Source organism: Camelus bactrianus, chromosome 5 (genome assembly GCF_048773025.1).
Source record: "Camelus bactrianus isolate YW-2024 breed Bactrian camel chromosome 5, ASM4877302v1, whole genome shotgun sequence".
Taxonomy (NCBI): domain Eukaryota; kingdom Metazoa; phylum Chordata; class Mammalia; order Artiodactyla; family Camelidae; genus Camelus; species Camelus bactrianus.
In genome coordinates this window covers 28,632,912-28,652,459 of record NC_133543.1, presented here as the reverse complement: position 1 = coordinate 28,652,459, position 19,548 = coordinate 28,632,912, and the positions used below count along the sequence as shown (strand labels likewise).

General features: G+C 36.4%; 1 protein-coding gene across 1 annotated transcript in view; it reads left to right on the top strand.

The window, feature by feature from the left end:
• The window catches only part of LRP1B (LDL receptor related protein 1B), a 1,597,029-nt gene that overhangs the window by 1,555,864 nt on the left and 21,617 nt on the right, over nucleotides 1-19,548 (top strand). The window contains exons 85-86 of the mRNA XM_074363587.1: nucleotides 539-713; nucleotides 4,917-5,021. Coding sequence (XP_074219688.1) covers nucleotides 539-713; nucleotides 4,917-5,021 — 280 coding nt within the window. The remainder of the gene's footprint in view (nucleotides 1-538; nucleotides 714-4,916; nucleotides 5,022-19,548) is intronic.

Below are 19,548 nucleotides of genomic sequence, written 5' to 3'. Positions count from 1 at the left end.
CCAGGAGAGGCACAAGTCCTATCTACTTACCTGCACAGGCGTTTGGAAATACCTGGGCCACTTCTGGCTCATGTAGAAGGAAGCTTCTTTCAACAACACCAAGAGCTAGTAAAGAGGTAGGGTTCCTCGACTCACCACACACCTCCCTGTTCTCTGGATAAAAAGAGGTGCAAGGATGGGCAAAGATAAGTGACATCTAAAGAAATCTTGAGCATGTCTGTTTATTTCGGAATGATGGTAATATTGCTCATTAGGAGGAAAACTGAAGATATTTCTGAAAATTTAAACTTCAATACTCAGAACCAAAAGAGTTTGTCACCAGTATTACATCAATGTAACCCATCTCCTTGTAGCAAGATGAAATGATGCCTAACTCAGGCAAAAAGAGGAATCAATAGCATTATTAAAGATTCTAGTTACGTATAATTACAAGGTGCTTTTGTGTACCTATTCATTGACCATTTAGAAATGGTAACATTTATTGTGATTCAAGAAAAATATAATATAGTTTCGTTTTTCTGTTGTGCATTCTTTCTAGACGTGTGTCATCACTACTGTGTGAATTCCGAATCCTGTACCATTGGGGATGATGGAAGTGTGGAGTGTGTCTGTCCAACACGCTATGAAGGACCAAAATGTGAGGTTGACAAATGCATAAGATGCCACGGGGGACACTGCATTATAAATAAAGACAGTGAAGATATATCTTGCAAGTAAGTAGATAGCCAGCTTAATTTACAAAAGCATTTGAACCCAAAAGGACACAGCAGTCCAGCAACAAACAGTGAAAACAATGTAAATATGGCAACCATTGCATATTCTCTCCCTCTCTCTCTCTCTCTCTCTCTCTCTCTCTCTCTCTCTCTCTCTCTCTCTCTCTCTCTCTCTCTCTCTCTCTCCCTCTCTCTCTCTCTCTCTTCCTCTTCCTCTTCTTTTTGGGCTAGAGATAGAGTTCAATTCATTTTGATTAAACCAAAACGTATTCAAAACCTATTATGTACATCTGGGAAGTGAACATTTACCACATAAGGATGTGATGAGACCGTTCCCTGTATCCAATATTCCTCATGGTCAGCAAGTGAAAAGTGAGACGCAACATACTTTCAAAAAGCCACATGTAATATTTCTCAATTAGAATGGCTCAGGCTTTTCATTGTTTCATTGTTACGATCAGCAGTGAGTGAGTGCCTTTCTGTCGTTACACAATGATCCTTTGTCAGAGGAGGAAAAGACCCGTCTAGTGGAAATCAGATTATACTTTTTTTAAATCTGACTTTGAAAATCATGATCCAAGGTAAGTAGAAGGAATAATGTAAAATTTTTAAGAAAGCAACTACAGTGAAAATGCCCAAGTGAGATTTTGGTTACATTGCCTTTTGCTCCTTCGCTTGAGGCTCAAGTGAATGGAAAACAGAACATCAGAGCTAAGGAGTAATGCCATTCAGTTTCTATCATGCAACAAATTTATGCCACTGAGGTGAGAGATCACGTCTCACTCTGAACCTCTTCAACAACCTTTTAAGAGAAGGGCTTGTCAAGGACTGGACTCGATCACTTGCCTTAGGAGTATAATCAACAGAGACTACGCGATAGGAAAGTGTGCCTTGAAGTGTTCATGCCACGTCTTCCACCGAGACAGCTCTGTGAGGGTGTCAGCCCTGAGTTATGTGACTGTGCCAAACAAGGCCCAATAAAATTTTATTACAGACAGCATCAACATTTTTTTCTTATTTATTTACTCTCATTTCAGAATTTACTTTTAAGTATGATTTGTGTTATCATTATAAATGACATTTACTCAAACCCTCAAATTGGGTCATTTGAAAGTACATTATTTTTTAAGTAAAGTAATTGAAAATATGACTAATTATAATATGTGCCTCTGATAAGTACATAAAAGCAAAATGCGTTTTCATATAAACTACCAAAATCATGTTTGCTCATTAAGCGCATCAGCTCTTTGTGATGAAACTTTAGCGTGGCAGAACTTCATTTCAATTAGTGGGCGTACATTTTTCTTTATGTCCAGTGTACCACGTCAGGAATGTGCTGCAGAATATTTTTTACAGCCCCATCCCACTCACACAGGGAATCGCGGACCGTCATCTAAGAAAGGCTGTGAGCCATAGTTCCCATCCCAGTTTATCTTGGAGAAGCTCATGCAGAGACACACACCCTGCTTCCATCACACAGGGCAGTTGCATGTGAGGAAGGAAGGGCTGGACTCCCAGGACTCTCCGTACTGCCTACTCTACATAGAATATTGGTTTCACCCACCTAGAAACACTCGGGCCTCATAACCCGAGGAGGCTTTTAAAGTCCAACATTATAGTTCTTGACTCTTAAAAGATCTTTTGGGATAATTCTAAGCAAGAATGGAATAATAACTTGCTAACGGTGAGTGGATAGTGGAAGTTTAAAAATAGGAGTATGGTGTTTGATTTATCAGATAGGCTATAATAAGATTGAGTGTGATAATACGAACAGGACTCTGGGTATCCTGAAACTTTTTAGGTGAGTTTGTTTTCATTTCTATAATACTGTTTATCTTAGCCTTAAGTGAAGTTTACAGTGATGTTGTGATATCAATTTCATAGGTAAACAACTAATACCAAAACAAAATCACAGCTGAGTTCAGTTAAATCTTTTTTACTTAACTAGGAAAACTCAAGCTGCCATGTTTACTTGTGATTCTAAACAGCCAGATGTGTTTCTAACATGCAGCCTGTGAACTGTCAGCTACAGTAGAGGACACGTTCTTGGTCAAATATAATGAGCATAATCTTTAAAACAGAGCTAATGGTGTATTTTCTTCTCCTCCTCAGTGAATACTGATGAAGAAGGTCTTGATCACAATGTTGAATAGCCTGAATAATACCTCCATCATGTCAGTTGTTATGAGAATTCTTTGTGTGTACCGGACCAACTGCTAATTACAAAGTGTGTGTGTGTGTGTGTGTGTGTGTGTAACATTTCTAAGAAATGAAATTATGATGAAAACTTACATTAAAATATGAGTTGTACTCTTCGATGTGTTACAATGATTTGGATTACTTGTATTTCACATTTGAAATATCTACAGATTTCTGTCTTAAGTTTAGGACTCAAACAAAACCTTTAGGAGGAGAACAAGGCAATATCTTTTATAACTCCTGGAAGCAGAAGATTAAAAGTAATCACTAATTAGAATATTTTTCTCTTTTAAAAGGTGATACTTTGTATATAGTTATCTTTTTGTGGAAAATCATTTAATGTATGATGAGCTGATTTTTCTCTTTGATGTTGTCCCTTTGACTGAACATGAAACTTTAGCTTTCTGCTCTTCAGTTTTTCAAGGAGGCTGGGCATGGAGAGCAAGGAAAAGTCTCCCAGATCCATTTAACATATCAGACACCAATACTGTGAAATATGCACTTGACTCACTTTGCATCCATATTCATATGCCTCTACAGAGTATAAAGAATGTGGTAGTCTTTGTTAAATCTTGGAACTTTAAGCCACTGCCTTTCACATGTTTGGTTCCACTTTTACATATTTCCATTTCACATCTAGTACATAATTGACTCTCTGCTTCTGTTCATCTTGGAAAGAAATGTGACTTTAAAATCCAGGCTCTTAAAAAAAATCTTTAAATTAAATGCCTGGGAAAGTATAACAGTTCAGTGCATTTCCAACAGCCCTACCACCCACATACGTTCACATAAATATACACAGAACAAATGAACTAATGGGACTGGTAACCAGTTATTTCAAATAGCTAACCTGTCACTGGGAATTCCCCTTTGAGGCATGTACTGTAACAGGTGTCCGTCCTGAAGAGGATCAAGGTGATCAATCAAAGATACTGCAGCCTGACGACTTTATGAAGGTTGTGTCGGATTTATTGTGACATCATTGATTACTTCACAGCACTCAGTGCTAAGATGATCTCACAACCAGAATATTGGCATGATCTATTGTAATTCTAATTTGGGCGAAGGTTTGTATGATTCTGTTAGCATACTTCTCATAGAATAGGTTCCCTCAGTAATTTGAAATGTTAATACACTTTTCTCTGTCCCCCCAACAGTTTTCAAGTTCCAATCTAATAGTATTTATTTTAAAATATAACATGGCAAGTGAGAAATTTCTGCCTTTTTCCTATTATTGTTATATTTGGCTTTCCCCTGTAGCAGTAGCCATAGTGTTTATTCTTATCCCAGACATGTAATGTGCTATAAATTAGAATCATTTCCAAAAATTTTCCGGAAAGCCTACGTCATTATTTTTTTGCCACATTGCGTATTGTTCCTGTAACACTACTGTTTAGTTTTGCCTTGAACTGTTACTTTTTTTTCTGTCAGAATAAAAAGAGTTTGACATTAACTATATTACACATTCAGAGAAAATCAGTGGGATAAAAGTGACTGCGGAACAATCCTATACTTTCTTACCAAATGTGTGGTCTAAAACTCATAACATTCTTTGGACCAGATTTTCCAGTTTAGAAGGAATGGCTGAAACATTTGCTTCCAGAGTGTTTGATAATGAGGTTTATAAATAAACAAAAATGTCACCAAACTCTAGTTATATAAAAAGGAAATAAGGTACTAATGCTGATGTCTCCCTGAAGTGTAAGTGATGGACATTAGAGTCTATTTTTTCACACCTACTTCTAGCCATATTAAATTTTTCTATTAAACAAATGGGTTGAAAATTTGAAAATTACCACAAGAAAATTTTTATCTGTCATCGTTCTGTTAAAAAAAAAAAAAAAAATCTTTGCATCCAGCAAGTCTGTCTTTCTGAAAACCTACTTTTAGCCAACCACTCCATTACCCTTCTATGATGAATATTCTCATCTACAGAGAGTTTGTGTCAGCTTTCAACAATAATCATGCCAGTAACAATGAGATTTTTTTTCTTTGTTGCTGCAGCTGCACTAATGGAAAGATTGCCTCTAGCTGCCAGCTATGTGATGGCTACTGTTACAATGGCGGCACGTGCCAGCTGGACCCGGAAACAAATGTACCTGTGTGTTTGTGAGTATTTTATAACGTTGTGGGCATTTTATGATACAACGTTAGATGTACTGGAATCCCTGCTCTGTTGTTCTCCTTCCTTGAGGTAACACATTTTAAATGAATATTTCATGGACATCTCTGATCAAGTATTATTCCTCATTGGCTCATGTGCTACAGAATCTCCTCCATCAATTTGCTGGTGATTTCATAAGGAAGAGCTCATTCAGTGCTTAGCATCATGCCCATTTCAAACATTCAGAGATCTTTGAACTTGGAAATGCCGGTGAAAACTGTTCTAATTTCATTGACCCTATTTAGGTACATGAAACCCAGACATAATCTTATTTATGAATATTTTGGTATATGGCCATTCTTTTCAAAGTACTTAAGGTGTCTTTTCAAATGTATAATGCAATTTAATTTCTGTATCAGGTTTAGAGTGTTGTATTATGTAAACCCATAAGCCCTTGTCTCCTTTGAAATGCATTACCTCAAATCTGGGTTTCTAAATGTTTGGAAAGGATTGTAGATTAACTGCTCCTGAGAAAATCTGGAATTTAATATTTTCCCTTCTCAAATACCTGATTGTCCACAATGGACAACTTGAAATAGGACCATTCAGCTTATGTGGTCCCTATTTTGAGTTATCTTTTATTACTGCTTGACCAGAAGGATGATGTCCACGTATGATCCACGTCTGCATTCTGTTCCCTACCCTGTCAGAGTAGCCTGTGATGAGTGTGCATGAGAGAGAAGTTAGCATACCTGAGAAAAATTTTGTTCGTATGTTACTATCTCTGTATGATATAAATTTGAAACATATTTGGGGGAAAAAAGTCAGACGCTTTATTTAGCTGTATTTTACTGAAATTCTGCAGATGCTCTGTGGGGTTTAAAAGTCAGCGCTGTGACCAGAAAGAGAACCCTTGTGATCACTACTGTCAGAATGAGGGGATTTGCACTTTAACTGCGTTTAATGAGCCGAGATGCAAGTAGGTTTAACCTTCCACTTACCGCTAAGCTTTGTGTGACATCATTTCAGGCCACAGTTCATTGGTTTAAATCATGAACATCCACATGCATTTCACAGTGTATACTTAATCTCGGGGCTCATCTGTGTCATACACACTTAACCTTTGCTTTGCTCACCTATGAGTGTATGCACCGCAGTCAGCTGAAGTGTGTAGAAATATAATGGAGGAAATGAAAAAGCTCGTGGAACTGTCTCATAAAAATACATAGGCTAGAATAGTGGCTTTTAATGAGAGAGGCACAGAAGCAGGTATTTTTAGACTCTATTACTGTGCTGGAAGCTATATTTGGAATGGTAACCCTTTTATTTAGTAACTGACTTTTCAGTACTGATGAAATACATTGTTTTGTTTCCCAAAATTTTAGTGGGAACTGTCTTACCTTAAGCAGTAAGACTTCTTTATGGAAGAAATAGGTTCATGTTAAAATATTCCAGAAACTTCATTTCCTGGTAGTTCAGATTATTCTTTCTTGATTCAATCTGTTCATAACAAGTAAGTTCATTTCCTCCGAGAAATTTCAGGGACCACCTTTGGGGTAGCTATCAAGGTTCATAATAATGGAGATTATTTTTGCATTTTGCATTTGAGCTTTAGAGATGGATCATGTCTGACATCCTCCCTAATACCCCATGTCATAATCAGAAGCCCCGATTGGCACCTGGTAATAGCCCCATGGTGGTGTCTCACAGTACTTAGTAATGGTTTTAAAGCACAGTTGTATTAAAATTCAGATGTTTCATTACCAAAACTCTACAATGTTTTTCCTAATTATCTATTTCGTTATTCAAGAGAATGTCATTCTTTGCACAATAATTGAAAAAAAATACGGGAAGTGATTAAAATAACCATATAGGAAAAATTGATATTTCTTTTTTTCTGGAAGATATTTGAATGTGTTAAACAAATACTCCTACATAAAACAGACCCAGAAATACTTCTTTAAATATTGCTCAACAAAATGTATATAAACTCACCTGTTAAGAAATTGATTCACTTCTCAGTTCAGACTTAGTTCCTTCTGCACCTGGAGACAGAGGAGACTTCTTTTGTCTTACCTCTGCCTGCCTCCACCCTAAATTCCTTCAGTCATTCAGTGAATATTTATAAGACCCTTGAAGTCTGCTAAATCCTAGACAAGTGAAGATGGATGAAATTTAACCCCCAATATCAAGAAGCTCACTCATTAGGGGGTTTAGAAATTCACATGCAGCTAATTAGCTTACAGTAATGTAGGTGTGAACACAGGAAAAAAGAGAAGGCAGTAGAGTCTTAACACAGCAAGTGATTTGTCTAGAATGGGAAACAGGAATGCACAGAGGACTTTACAGAAAAGACAGCTCTGTGTTGCTCACATAGTTCATGCGGTTCAGCGAGGTTGGAGTGAACATTCTAAAAAGAAAGAAAAACATAAGCAAAGACATTGACGTGAGACTTAGTGGCCTCTCTGGGGATCTGAGTGGTTTAATACAGCGAGAATGAAGGGTGACTGTGGCGTTGAGGAGGAAAGGAGGAGATAAAACTGAAAGATAAGTCAGAACCTGATTTATGCCAAAGTTAGGGGATTCCATTCGATCCTGAAAAGAGTGTGTAGCCAAAGAGATCTGAGGCAGAGCTGAAGGAGTTTGCTTCTGAAAGTGACACTGGCATGTGGAAGAGAGCCCTGGAGATCAGCTGCAGGGACCCCACACTGGAAGGCTGGGCAACACTTCAGATGATGGGGGCTTGAAGCTGGACAGTGCAATGGGAGGGAAGAATAGCAAGGACAAAGATTCACGGATATTCCAGAGTTAGTAAATCCAGGGTGGTCCTTGGCCAGACATTGATCTAGGTACTTACACTGCCTCATTTTTTAGGACACTGGTAACATCTGCTGCGGGACCCAGTCTTTATATATCTTGTCCCTCTCTCAATTCCCAAGCAAAGTATACATGACATTTCAGCAGTGCCCCCCCAACTCCAAATAGGTCTCAGGAACATGACCTGTCTAGGGAATGCTCTTGTGTCACCAGAATAAATATCATTTGTGGGCATAACAGCCCACAGCAATGTTCTCTTCCACTTTTCACTCTTACCAAGTATCATCAGAGGCACCTGACCTTTAAGACATAATCAAGCCTATCTGATAAACTCAGCCAGGAAAAATAAGTTAATTGGAGGAGTTCAAAGTAAACACCTTTTATTTCACGTATCTTTGTCTTTATATGCTTTGGGCTTAATGAAAATTTTGTTGGTGCTTTGGTTTTCTATACCGTAAAATCTGTTCTGATGATAAGAGTAATGCTTACTAAGTTCTTCAAATCACTTAAGCCATAAAAGAAGCATAGAAGAGATAATTATATTCTGTTATCATTCATTCATTCATTTACCAAACATGCATTGATAACAATACATGGTGAGTGAGTGAGACCCTGTGTATATTTGGAAGGAGAATTAATAACAGTTAAAACCAGCTTAGCAAGTATTTTATACTAAGCACTATATTGAACACTTTACACAATTTGTGTATAAAGTCAGAATATTATGTAATTCTTCTTCTTATTATTATTATTATCATTTATTATTATTATCATCATCATCATCATCATCATCATCATCATCTAATTGTTATACCCATTTCACAGATGATGACTCTGAGGTCACATACTAGGAAGTGTTGGATTCCTGAGACTCAGATCACACCTGTTGGATCCTAAGGTCCATGCCCTGGTGCTAGCTTTTGTTCTGTACTTCTTTCTTTGTGCTAACTCCAAAAAGGTTTTTACTTTTGAAGAACTTAAAACTCATTTGGGGTAGATAAATGGATTTTAAAAGTTAAAATACCATTTGACAATTGCTATAATAGAAATGTGATCAAAGTGTTGTGGGAAAACAACAGACTAGAGATCACTAATGATGACTAGTGGGAGAGAGAAAGGCTGTGCACATGAAATGATATTTTAACAGCAGTTTGAAAAAATGTGTAGTAATTGTACAGGCAGAAATGGGTGAAAACCTTTCTTGGAAGAGATATAGCACAGTCAGGGTATAGAACTGAAAGTAAAAGGTGAAAGTTGTTGAGAGTAAACACATGCTATGTGGTATGACAGGGGAAAGACTAACGAGATACGTTGGGGCCAGTTTGTGAGCTACATTTCTGCCTGGCACAAGAGTGGGCTTATAGAAAGTAGGTTGGAGGATTAAGGGTGGAATTCTAGGAGATACCAATGGTTGATATTTGTTATGGAGGAATCAACAAAAGTAAATGAGAAGAAATAGAAGTTGAAGGGGACTTGTCAAAGAATAGTTTCCTCCAAGTCAAAGGAGTGGAGCATGTGAAGGAATAGCAACTCCAGACAGTTCGAGGAGGGTAAGAAGTATAAATGGTTTACTGGATTTTGCAGTTAAGTGGCCATTATGAGAGGTGTTTTGAAAGCAATGTATGACAGAAACCAGACTATAGTTGGGTAAGTGAAAGGTGAGAAAGTGGAGAAGAATGTAGATTCCTTTCCAAATGTTGTGTTCTGAATGGCTGTGGATTAAATGAAGGAAAAACAATGGTAACTTCAAGGGGAAGTGGGATCTAGGGGAAAATTTTTTTTCTTCCTTCTCAAAAGGAAGATATAAGCGTTCAAGAGGATCTCTTTTGCTATTTATTAAGGCCCATTGTAAAGGAACTATGAAGGATAGTTGGATTGTGTTCATGTTTCTTGGAGTTGAAATTTCTAGACTATGGGAAATTTCCTAGTTTTACTTAGTATATTTATAATTCATTTGGTACTAAAATGCAAATAAATAAAAATAAATTTAGTATGAAGTGTTTATGATCATATGCATACAAAAATTGTCCAGCTAAGGGACTATTAAGCCCTCAAGATATCTTTCTAGTGGTTGATTCTCCTCATAAGAGGAGATTTTTGGAAACACAGATTTTAGCTTCAGATTTCAATTGGTAGTGGTCATGTATCTTTAATGAAAAGCTAGTATGCACTATTTCATCTAAAAGCCTTTAAGGAAGAAAAAATTGCTTTAAGAGATGAGATATAGTACTTGCTTTAGTTTTGTTGGTACTACATTTTTCTCTCTTTCATAGGGCTGAAAAACTATTTGAATTGTGCAAAACTTACACACATTTGGAAAGTCTATGAAGTATTCAGATCTATGAGGTTGACAGTTTTTTCCCACATAGAAATTTTATTACTGTATTTTTCATTTTAAGGAATAGATTTGTTCTTTGAAAGCTTTCACTTTTGTCTCTTCATGGCCATTTTCACTTATTGCTATGTGTGGAGGAAAAGAAAACCAGAAAAATGAAAATACAGGGGTTTTTTACTTTTATTTGGAGAGAATTTTGACATTTATTAAAGTAAGTATATTGAATAATGTTAAAGCCATTTTTTAAAAAAACTAATGTGTTATTTTGACAGTATTTGTATTGTTAAACAATTTTTGTTTTGAGATATAGAAATTATTAATCCTGTGAACTCAATAGGAAGTTAGTTATGTGTTCCTACTTCTAAGATTTCTATCTAGTGTCAGACTTTCATTTATATTGGATTTAAGTTTTTTAAAAGCATAGACCTACCTCCACAGCATCATCTCCCAGCAATACGCACAGCACATTTCACCCTCCAACAGGGAAGAAATGTTTGTAGCTGTCTTACTTCTCCTACCGCTATGGACACTGGCACTTACACAGCCTCACCACAGAGCCGCGGGACCGTCCCACACCTAGATGCTTTGTTTAAATAACTTCTGGACCCACATGTCTTTCTTACCTTTTCCCACTTTTATCATCCCACTAGTCGAAACTCAGGATTATCTCTTCGTATGTGGCACTTGGCAAGCTAATCGTGAGTGTTAATTGACTTGGACTTAACCAAAGTTTTTCAAAAGAGAAAAATCAAATATTAAGCGCTCTCCAGAGAAAAAGGACATATATACATATGTTAGGGATGAGAGAGAGGTTTATAATAGGAATTGACTCATCCAATTATGGAGGCCAAGACATCCCAAGATCTACTGCTCGCAAGCTGGAAAACCAGGAAAGCTAGTGGTATAATTCAGGACAAATCTCAAAGCCTGAAAACCATGGGAACTGATGGTGAGCATCCCAGTCCAAGTCCAAAGACCCAAAAGCCAGGAGCGTTAATGTGTGAGGGCAGGAGGAGACGGCTGTCCCAGCTCCAGCAGAGAGAGCAGATTTGCCCTTTCTCCACCTTTCCGTTCTCCTCAGACCCTCGGCAGGTTGTATGCTGCTCACCCTCACTGGTAGAGTGTTCTTTGCTCGTCTCCTCCAGAGACACCCTTACAGACACACCCAGAAATAATGTTTGATCAGCTGTCTGGGCATCCCCCAGCCCACTCAGGCTGACACATAAAATTAAATCACAAACACACACATGATATATCTGTGTGTGTGACAGAGATTTTGCTTTTTTGTCAGTGTTATGAGATGAATTGTGTCCCTTCCAAATTCATAGGTTGAAGCTTTATCTCCCAGTACCTCAGAATGGACTGTATTTGGAGACAGGATCTTTAAAGAGGTAATTAACATAAAGTGCGGGTCCTTAGGTTGGGCCCTAATCCAACATGACTGGTGTCCTTATAAGAAGAAGAGATAGGACACAGGTGAGAGAGCAACAGGCTACCACCCTAGTGGGCCCGGAGAGCAGGGCCGCTCGCTATCCCACTGGGCCCAGAAGATGGAGCAGCAAACCAGAGAGCCTTAAATCTGATAGAATCTGCCTAGTTAGGTTTCACACTTGCTTGGGGCCCGTCACCCTCTCTTCTTTCCAGTTTTTGCCTTTTGGAATGGTTTGAGTGTTTGAGGGCTATTGGGATGGGATGGATGTATTTTGCACGTGAGAAGGACGTGAATTTTGGGAGACCAGAGAGTAAGTGTTATGGGCTAAATTGTGTTCCCCCTCCAAATTCATGTGTTGAAGCCCTAACCCTCAGTGCCTCAGCACTGCATGATTTTATTTGGATATAGGGCCTTTATTTGGATATAGCTCATTAAGTTAAAATGGGGTCATCAGAGTGGGCCCTCTCCCAGTATTACTGGTGTCGTTACTAGAAGAGGAAATTTGGATGCAGCACACACAGGGGGAAGACCATGTGGAAACAGAGGAAGAAGATGGGCACTTACAGCCCAAGGACAGAGGCCTCAGAAGAAACCAAACCTGCTAACACTTTGATCTTAAACTTCTATTACTTTGGTTTCTATTCATCCAGTTTCCTTATGCAAATACACATTTGCAGAGTATTATACACTAAAATGAGATCATGTGACAGATGCTTTTTCATATTTATTTACTTTGCAGTACATTATGAACATCATTCCATGTCAATCTACATAACTAGATGTCTTTATTCTTAATGGTTACCAAGTGTTCTGTTGTCTAGATATTTCCTACTTCATTTAATCAACCAGGTATCATTCAATAATTAGAAGTATATTTTTTGTTTTTGTGTTTTGTTCTTTTTTTTAAATTATTTTTTCCTAGGATAAAAACTTCTGTCTGTGAATATCTGTGTGCTTATCCCATTAGTTTTCTAAGATCAACACCAAGAAGAGGACATATTTGGTCTAAAAGCATAGGCTTTATTAATTAACCATGTTAATTAGCTATGATTTGGGGCAAGAGACATTGTCTCGTTGTGTCACAATTTTCTTGTCTGTAAATTGATGAGTTTAGGCTAATTGTTCACTAATACGCTATTAAACTACAAGGTACAATGTATTTAAATCATAGTCTCATTTGAATTTTAGAAATTGGTTTAAAATTGGGTCAGGTCAGCTCAAATATCAGTTCTCTCAAAATTCCTCTAAAATATCTATGAAGACACTGAGAAGACAAAGATTTCCATTAGCAGAAAAATTAAAAATAGCACAATATCTATTGTTAACACTATGGCATACCTAAAGCTAACCGTAAAATTCTTGGGTCACAGTTAAGTATTTGTGTTTGATTTTTCTCTGTGATTTTATGACTTATTTTCCCGATACTTCAAAATAATATACCAGCGCTTATCTGGGTATATAAGTAGCTTATTTATGCCTAACTGCAAGAGGCACAATAGTCCTTTCCACCTATTTCTTACCATCAACCCCTACTCAAGCCGATCCAGAGTCTATAGGAACCAGAATCCCATGTCTCTATCCCTTGGTTTCCTCATACTTTGGCCTTTTCAATAACGAAAATACTGGCCATCTTTTCCTCCCATGTTAATTCATGAGCAGATTTCCAGTGAGCATCTACTATATGCCAGGCAAAAACTAGGCACTGAAGTTTTATCAGTGAACAGAACAAAACAAAAATATTTGGTTTGTGTAGCTTAAAAATTAGTGATTACTGTTACTGGTGGAATTTGGGAAATGTTTATTTTGTTTAAATAGTCTTCTGTGTAATTCACATTCTTTCTAAAAAACAAAAGAAAAAAAACTATTTTAAAATTATTTTTTGGTTACCTGAAAAGGGAGAATGAGAAAGCTCTAACTCTGATATTACACTGCCTTTGAAATCATATCAATTTAGGCACACACTGTTTTGAAAATGGCAATATAGCAAAATTCCAAGGCATTTCTTATAATATATGTGGTTGTGTTTTGCCCATAGCAGGACCAATTCTCCATGTGGTCGAAAATAAGATAGCACTGTTAGTTTTTATGTTTTACATCTTCATTTCAAACAGAAGCTAAAAATAACTAGCTGTGAGCATTTTCCCCTTATCTGTTTTTTTCCTTTTCTTCTTCTTCTTCTTTTTTTTTTTTTTTTTTTTTTCTTTTTTGGTTTAGTTAGATTTATTTGGGCATCTGTGTTTTGTTTCTCTTTTTTGGGAAACATGGTTTTCCATGAAATAATCTTTCTCTGATCATCTGCATGTGTGTGTTTACATTTTCCATGTTACTCTACGATAGTCCATATTTTATGGCTCGCATTGACTTCTCATCTGTGTGTGGCCTTTGGACATGGGGCATATTTCTCTGAAATTGGCTTGAAAATGCTGCCTGTTCTACTCCATGGCCCCCCTAAATGTGTTTGTCTGTTTCTCTGTGGCTGACTATAAATTCCTTCAAGGATGGGGTTGTATCTGATTTATCTGTTTTGCCTCAGGAGCTGGCATGTATTCTGCCTGTAATATGTGCTTAACTAACTTTGCAAAATATACTGTCCTGGTGCCTGTGTTGTATTGTGAGATCTGACAGCCTATGAGACCAGCATCTTTCTGTCATCATTGAAATACTACATCTTACTTCACTGATAAATTTTCAAAAACTTCAATAGTCAGAAAAAAAATATGAAAGTGATTCATTTTATCATGATTTTTGGTTCTCTTTCTCATCTTTGTGATATCTTCTAAAACCACCACAGGGTATTTCCTGAGTGTTCTGGAGCTGAGGTTAAATATCTCTCTACAAAAGGAACTAAATAAGCTTAATTTACTGTCTTAACTTACTAGAAAAATGTAATTGTATTCATTTTTGTTCTCTCTTTACCTTGTCTTTGTTTGGTGTTTTTACACTGATATTCTCTCTCTCAAAAAAAAAAAAAAAAAAAAAAAAAGGAAGGGAAGGGAGGGAGAGAGAGAAAAAAGAAAGAACTAGAAAGAAAGAAGAAAAAAGAAAGGAAAGAAGGAAGGAAAAGAAAGAAAGAAAGGGAAAGAAAAGAAAGGAAGGAAGGAAGGAAGGAAGGAAGGAAGGGAGGGAGGAAGGAAGGAAGGGAGGAAGGGAGGGAGGGAGGGAAAAGAAAGTAAGAAAAATAAGGTATAGCCTCTGCCCTTGAGGGTCTCTGCTCTATTTGAGGAAAGAGATGAGGCAAGAAAGAAAAGAGAGAAGGAACATGGGGAAAAGATTTAAAAAAAGAAGGAACGTGGCGAGGGATTTGCATGGTGTAAGATAAACAGTGCTTCTGGAGGAGCACTGGACAATAATGTTACAGATTGAAATCTGGGGAGCACAGTATGCTTAGCTAGGAATTTGACATTCATTCCCTAAGCAGTAGGGGAACACGAATCCTATTTGACATACAAAGTATCACAGTCATGTGAGTGTTTTAAAAAGGTCTTGACAGCATGGTGCTCTGCTGGAACAAGAAGCCATGGGTTTGAAAAAAAAGTTTTTGTGTTTTTTTTTTAAATGAATCCCAATTTGCACTGTAAAGGAAGGCAAAGATTTTTTTTTATTATTATTTTAAAAAATGGCTTTTAAAAAGTGGTTTGTTGGTAAACAGAGCCAAAAAAGAGTCAAGAGAGAAACAACCTTATATCTCAGGATGGCAGTTTGTTAGTTTTGTTTTTTTCTCTTTGTCTCATTTGCCATCTTAATATGGAAATACTGATAGCAACTACTTCCAAAAACTGTTTTGTGTATTAAGAACTGTAATAACTGGAAAAAAGAAGAACAGAATATTGTCTTCAACATAGTAAACACTCTAGAAAAGAAAGATCTTAGAACTGTTGTCCTAGACCATACATAAAATGATCAGAATTCGGCATAATTTGATCTTCTGGGAGTTTGGAGGTGAAAAGTACAGTGTGAATTTTTTTAAAGTGCTCATTATTAAAAATAAGCAAAATATGGTGTAAATAAAAGATTAGTAGTACAATGATAGTGACAGTAATAGTGACTGAAGTGGGAACTACAAAGACAAATCCTATGAGGGGTGAGGGAGAAAGAAGCGGTAGTGGGTCCAGCCTCAAATACCTCAGAAAACACACAGAAACTAGTTTTCTAAACATTTTCTAAGCAGATTTTTTAAAATGCAGAAGGATGCAAAATGAATATCCAAGCACCAAAGGGAAATTCATTAAGAGAATGATCTGAAAATTAGGCATGTTGTCATTTTCTTTGGCTTTGTGATTGTTCCACCTAATTACGTTATTAAAAGTTTAGCGTTATGTCCTAAGTCCTTAGGGTGAGAACCACATAAGGAACAGTACAGCTCCAACAGGAGTCTCTGTTGGGGTTTTGGGAAAAATAAATCAGTTGTGATTCTGTCTCAAATTTTTAAAAAGGCAGGAATTTATTCTTCTATATTACAACAGCTAGTTGAGGCCTTGGTTTCTCAAAATCCTGGCTTTGCGGAAAGGAGACGGCATGAGTTCCTCTTCCCCAGCTCTGCTGTCAGGCTGAGCAATGCTCCTCCGTGTGGACCAGTGAGCTGGTGGCCCCACCAAGGATATCTGAGAAGAGCCCCAAGGAAGTTGTCATGAGTGATTTCAAACAGATCACAGCTTCTCAGCAGGGGCGCTGAGCAATTCAACTTTAGCAGCCTATGTTGTCTGCATTTATCAAGAGTCAGGTCATTGTATGTCCCTTATTTGTTTTCTGCCCCTTGACATAGTTTCAAAGCACAAAATGTGAAATGTGCATGTCTTTTGGAGCAGTAAAAGCCAGTAAAATCTGTCACATCAATATCTGTCCTTTACGATCCCAGGTAACAAGTTGTAGCTTGTTCTGGCTCTCACCGTGCTAGTCACGTCATGGGGAGAAAAACAAAATATAGGTATCGCATTTTTCTGTAACAGTTTAAAGTCCAGTTTGTGCCCTGAGAGTACAAGGGGCACTGCCTGACAGAGAACAATTAATACACAGTTATACATTGGGCAGCTATTGTTACCAAGTTTTGACCTAGTCACATTATTATCCCTTGATTTTGGGACATGTTCTTGGCCTCTAATATAATCAGTAAATCAGAATAACCAAAGAGGCCAAACACAATGTAAGTACATAGTATTTTTATTTGTTTACACATTGTTACCACTTAAAAAATTTAAATTTTTTCCCTCTCTATTAGACTGTATCCCCCAGATTTTACTGCTATGAAAAAGTTACAAAATTCAGATGCTTTTAACAATGAAGGTTTATTTCCTGTCCATGTTCCATGCTGAAACAAATCAAGAAAACTAGATCGATAAACCTTCAATCTAGTACTTAATTCCAAGCTAACTTGATACAATTCTAAGAAAAGGGTCAGACGAATATGGATAAACCAGCAACACTGGTTTAAGAGTAAAAAAATAAATGAAAAATTCTTTATATTGTCATCAGTCAGAGAAATATTTTCTTCCTTTTCACACTAGAATTGTAGCAGAAGGAAGCCACTATGTTAAAAAAAAAAAAAAAGTATAGAAACTTCAGCCAACTTCTTCTTCCACTGGGCATAAAAACAAAAAATATAATTATATTGATATTGGCATGGCATATACAATGCTGACATTTAGTATTCGTAATATTATTTATCATTTGAGTTAAATTAACTTAGAGGATTGTAAATTTTATATACATCATATCATTTAATCTCTTAAGAAACCTGAATTTTTTTTTTTTTTTTTTTTTTTTTTACTTTTGCAATGATCAACTTGCCTTGCAAAAAAGAAAAATAATTGAAGGAAGAAAGGGAGGAAGGAAGGAACAAAGGGAAGAAGGAAAGAAGAAGCAAAAAGGCTTGAGGTAGTAAAAGGAAAACATACAATAGAAAGGTAAAATATAAAATTAAAAACAAGGGGATTGAAGAGGAAAACGAAGGTTAAAGCATAAGGGGCCAGAGCTGTGGGAAGTGTGTAACAAGAGCAGGGCGGTTGCTTTCCCCTGCATTGTAAACTGAAACACTGAGGTGGATGAATTGCCAGAAGATAAGCCCTTTGTGAGGAGCGGAGATTAGGTTACAACATAGGTCTTCTAATTGCGACACTCACACATGCCGTTTGAGTCATACTATACCAGCATTTTAATTTTAGACAATTATTTAAATGAATTGATTGAATTTAATTACATTTAATTACATATTTGTTCGCTTTTATATACAATTGATTTCCATGTCAATTTACCCATCAGGCAAGCACCTTTAGAATTTTTGTTATAGAAAGAAAATACACATTTCTTAGTCAGCTGCATCCCAGGACAAGAATGGGAGTGTCACACAATTTACAACAGTGAATAGGTAAAAATTTTACATGACAAGTTGCTAGAATGTGATCATCTAATTTTATAAAAGGAAGAATTAATGAATAGCTTAATGGATGAATAAAAGAAGGCGGAAGGGAGAAAGGATGGCAGGAAGGAAGAAATGAATAAAATATTTGTCTCTTACTGTGGTTCTTACATATTAAGTGTCTTCCATAGTGGATCAATATTCCTTTCAGTGAGAAGTGACTGGTACCCAGCTGAAAGCATGTTATGAATGGTGTTATACAGTCTTCATAGATTAGGGTATGACACATATCTGTGCATTTATATGGGTTCAACCACACCTCCTCCGTGCCTTCATACATTCACTCATTAATTTTGTCAAACAACAAACATACTGATTGACCAAACATACATACTGACCATGTGCTAGACACTGTTCAAGAAATGAAGAAATATAAAAATGAATAATGTATAATCCCTTCCTTTAAGTAATCACAGTCTAGCACAGTCATAGGCAAATGCATATTTAGATATTTATGAATGCATATGTAAATAGAGAAATACAAACATAAAATGTACCATATTTATGATTGTATGTTGGTCATATATATATATATATGTGTGTGTGTGTAAAGATATTTATAACTACCCCCTAAATTGCAGTTTTCCATAATGTACAATACTACTGTAATACTCTGTAGCATTTTAGATTTATTGAAGACATTTGTTTAAACTTCCTGAAGCAATTTTTAGACTACTGGCATAATAAACCTTCTCACCTCGAGTCAAAAAAGTAATATAACACTTGGATTAGGAAAGAAATGTTTGTTTATGGCCATCTTTTGTCATCAGGCTTCAGCTGTTTCTGCTTGCAACATGTTCCTATAAATGTTAAACAAATCGAGTGTTTTACGACTAATTAACATTTACGTGGCATCAACAAATTTGCTAATTCATACTGACAGTTGACTTTAGCAAATCATTCTCAGTTTTTCTCATTCACTATTTTCTGATTGCTTGTTTTGTTTTAAAACAATTAAATTTTTTTAAAAAACTTTTGAAATGTAGGTGCTAGATTTTGAGGAAGGCAGAATGGTAGTCATTGAGAACTTGATATCAATACTAATACAATGTACCTTTGCAATTGAAAACATTTGGTTCTAGAAACTTTTGGTGTTACCTTTTGGTGGATATGTAAAAATCTTGTAACTAGAACAAAGGCTATACTGAAGTACCAGAAAGGAAATGGCTATCTGTATATCAGAATTATTTTGTAATGATTTAGGATATAAATTAAAGTGGCTAACATCAATATCTCAGCATATGAACATTATAACTGAAAATAAATATTTTTTAGAGAATTGGAGTTATATATTTCATTTATAAAGACATTCACACACTCAAACCTTGTAATAACACTTTCTGATATTCCTACCACTGCCCTAGATTTGTGCAGGATTAATATTCCCTAAACAATACTTAATAACTGCGGTTGAATATACCACATATTCTCATCACAATTTGTTTCAGATTTTACCGTGTTGCACCACAGAAACCCTAAGAACTAGGAAGGGTGTTCATTAGGTTTTCATATAAAAAATGTTTTTGTTTATTCCTA